This window comes from Oreochromis aureus, linkage group 3 (assembly GCF_013358895.1).
Source record: "Oreochromis aureus strain Israel breed Guangdong linkage group 3, ZZ_aureus, whole genome shotgun sequence".
NCBI lineage: Eukaryota > Metazoa > Chordata > Actinopteri > Cichliformes > Cichlidae > Oreochromis > Oreochromis aureus.
Window position 1 is genome coordinate 46,571,039 of NC_052944.1, and position 3,377 is coordinate 46,574,415.

Consider the following 3,377-nt stretch of genomic DNA (forward strand, 5'->3'; position numbering starts at 1 on the left):
GGGAATGAGACACAGAAGGGCACAGAGGGCACAGCTGGGAGAAATCAGAACTAACGAGACAAGGAAGCAAAGCAGGACACATTCACATAAGACCCGGACCTTCAAAGTAAAACAGGAAGTAACACAGACTGAACTTACAGACACAGACTCACAGGCAAGCACTACAGAGGGAACAGAGAGGTGGGAACAGGGCAGACACAGACACTGACTGGACACGGGGATATAGCAGACAGGGGAGACAGCAACTAAGGATAACACAGAGACAAACCATCAGACAGAACTTCAACAAAGAAACCAAAGACTAGAAATGATAAATAATATGATAAACTCAAAACCTCTGGGTCGACCCAGGCACCCTAACACATTATTGTGTGAATTTGTTTCTTCTCTATCGATTTGACTGTAATCAACTCTGCAGTGTCTCCATAATCCCAAAGAAAAAGTCCAGCAAAGATCGGCTGAGTGAATGTGGTATGAAATGTGTGGAGGAGAGTCATGGTTTCAGAGATGCTGTAGAAAGACAGAATACCTGCCCTGTGATCCAGGTACACTCCTACTCTGGAGGATTGAGGACCTGAGACGATGGTGTGGACATTGTTGTGCAGAAATGTATAACGTTTTCCGAACCAATAAAATGACCAAGACTTCTCGTTGTTTCCAAATACACATTCATCGAGGCTCCCTGCTCTGCTGATGTTCTTGTATGCAACTGCTACACGAATGCCTACTCCTCTCCATTTCACCTCCCAGTAACAACGTCCAGTCAGACTCTCTCTACTCAGGACCTGAAAACATCTAATACATCTGTCAGGATGATCATAATAAGATAGTTTTTGCTTCATTACGGTTACTTTTCTGTTCCCCTTAGATAATAACAGATGTTTGTGTGCTGTGTTTGGATCCAGTGTGATTTGACGTAAATATTGTAAGAATCCAGCTCTGGTCTTTGGCTCTGGTGGTGACAGTAAAACATCCACTTCAGTGACTGTCAGTGAGATGTTTGTCCATTCCTCTCTCAGAATGTCCTGTAGTTTATCTCTGGTCTCTGACACAGCTGCTGTCACATCCTCAAAGTACCCCAGAGGACGAATATTGATGCTGGATGAGTGTGTAGACTCACTGAGTGCTGACAGTGAGGGGTAGTTGTGTAGAAACTGGTTGTGATCCTCTGTGTGTGAGAGCTGCTCCAGCTCGCCGTCTTTCCTCTTCAGCTCAGCGATCTCCTGCTCCAGCTTCTCCTGAAGCTCTTTGACTCGACTCACTTCAGTTTCCTGCTGGGATCTGACCTGCTGCTTCACATCAGAGCTTCTTTTCTGGATGAGACGGATCAGCTCAGTGAACATCTTCTCACTGTCCTCCACTGCTTTATCAGCAGAGCCATTGATGGCCTCCACCTCCTGTTGAAGCAGCTTCACATCTTTCTCTCGCTCCTGGATTCTCTGCTGGATGTTTAGTCGTCTCACCTCGAGCTCCTTCTGCTTCTCAGTCCTTTCTGCTGCAGCTGGGACTGTTTCGTGGCCTTTATGTTCATCCATTGTGCAGAGATAACAGATACTCTGCTGATCAGTACGACAGAAAATCTTCATCACCTCATCATGACGAGAGCAGATGTTCTCCTGGAGCTTCTTGGAGGGGGCCACCAGCTTGTGTTTCTTTAATGGAGCTGCATCATAGTGAGGTTGGAGGTGTTTCTCACAGTAAGAGGCCGGACAAGATAAACAGGACTTGATGGCTTTCAGCTTCCTCCCAGTGCAGACATCACAGGCCACATCTTCAGGTCCAGCATAGCAGTGATCAGCTGGAGCAGCTTGGAGTCCAGTCTTCTTCAGCTGCTCCACTAAAGCTGCTAACATGATGTTTTTCTCCAGGACAGGCCTCGGTGTGAAAGTCTTCCTGCACTGAGGGCAGCTGTGGATTCCCTTCCTGTCCTCTTCATCAAAGTGGGATTTAATACAGTTCCTGCAGTAGCTGTGTCCACAGGCTGTAGTCACCGGATCCTTCAGTAGATCCAAACAGATGGAACAAGAGATGGTTTCTCGGTCCAGCTGAACTCCTTTCTGTGCCATTTCTCCTCTCAGTGTCAGCGACTGTGTGAGTTTCTCTTCCTTAAACTTCCTGAAACTAGTCTGAGCTCTGATCTCAACAACGTGTTTCTGCAGTGAATGGAGCCTGTCAGCTCTTACACGTCACCACATGTTGGTTACACCCATCTTCAAATTGCAGATCTGAAGGGCAGGGAACGAGGAAACACGTGGACAGAGAGGAGGTGCTGTGTTTAAGAGCAGGAAGAAGAGGGAGGGTTATCAGGCTGTGCTTCACTCCAGGAAGAGGAGCAGTTTGAGAGCGATACTGTGTGTTTATACCTTTTTATTTTCTGCTCACTCCAACTTTTAAACTTGTTAACACTTTCTTCTACATAAATAAACTTCACTTTAGAAATGTCAGAGTTCTCACCGAAGTTAACAAACAGTGCTTCAGTTTTAGCCAATGCAGGAGGATAATGATCCTAACCATACATAAAAGGCAGCCACCTATATGATGCTTATGTTGCATTTTAATTGTTTCTCTCCCTTAAATACCATCAAAGGTGAGAGGGTGCAGCAGGTGTAGTAGTTGGTGTATGAGGCAGTAAACAAATTAAAAGCCTTTCAAATACATTCAGCTCCACAAAAATGTTATAAATGTTTGACAGGAATAATAAAAAGAAACTCTGACCCCTTCTTTAGAAGTATTTTTCTGTTGTTACAGTCAAGTTAATCAGAACTTCTACAATCAGCATGAACAGGGACATGGCTAATTACTTATGCCAGAACCAGTCAATATGTGGCCTGGATATTAGAACTTGGTGGTCTGTACCAGCAGCCCACTAGTACAGGTTTCACAGGAGGAAGCTGGACCTGTAACCACAGAACTTCCAATCGGATCAATAGTCACTGCAAGAATCAGCATCTGCACATTTATCATCAAGAGCAGCAGGGGGCGCTGTTACACACAGAGGTAGGTTCTCTCCCAAATTTGTCCAGAACAAAAGCTGATCAGCCTTTTCTGTGAGTCAAAGTATTTCTAACAAAATACAGCAGATCACAGAGCCTGTGTCAGCTCAGCTATCAGAATCAAAGAGTGAAGCTGACCTGTATAAGTAGTGAGTGTCTGAGGAGGGAAAAAGCTAAAGGTTTCTCTTCAGCCTCATCATCCTCTTCATTGTCTTTTGCTTACTGTCTGCTGCACACACGTCTCTACACGAGTAAAGCAAGCAGCACAGATATAAGCCTGTTAACCTACTCATAGCCTCATACTGTTTTCAACATCAGAGGCCAAACCAGGTCACCAAGGAGCGCCATAACAACTGTCAGTGGCAGTCCTAGCCTGTTTGGCGC

The 3,377-nt window shown here is 45.3% G+C and overlaps 1 protein-coding gene across 1 annotated transcript; it reads right to left on the reverse strand.

Moving 5' to 3' along the window:
* Positions 1–225: 225 nt before the first annotated feature.
* On the reverse strand, positions 226–2,137 carry LOC120439411 (tripartite motif-containing protein 16-like). Its single transcript, XM_039610368.1, has one exon. It carries the CDS (start codon positions 2,064–2,066, stop codon positions 357–359), a length of 1,710 nt encoding a protein of 569 aa, XP_039466302.1. The 5' UTR covers positions 2,067–2,137; the 3' UTR covers positions 226–356.
* Between the last annotated feature and the right edge of the window lie 1,240 nt (positions 2,138–3,377).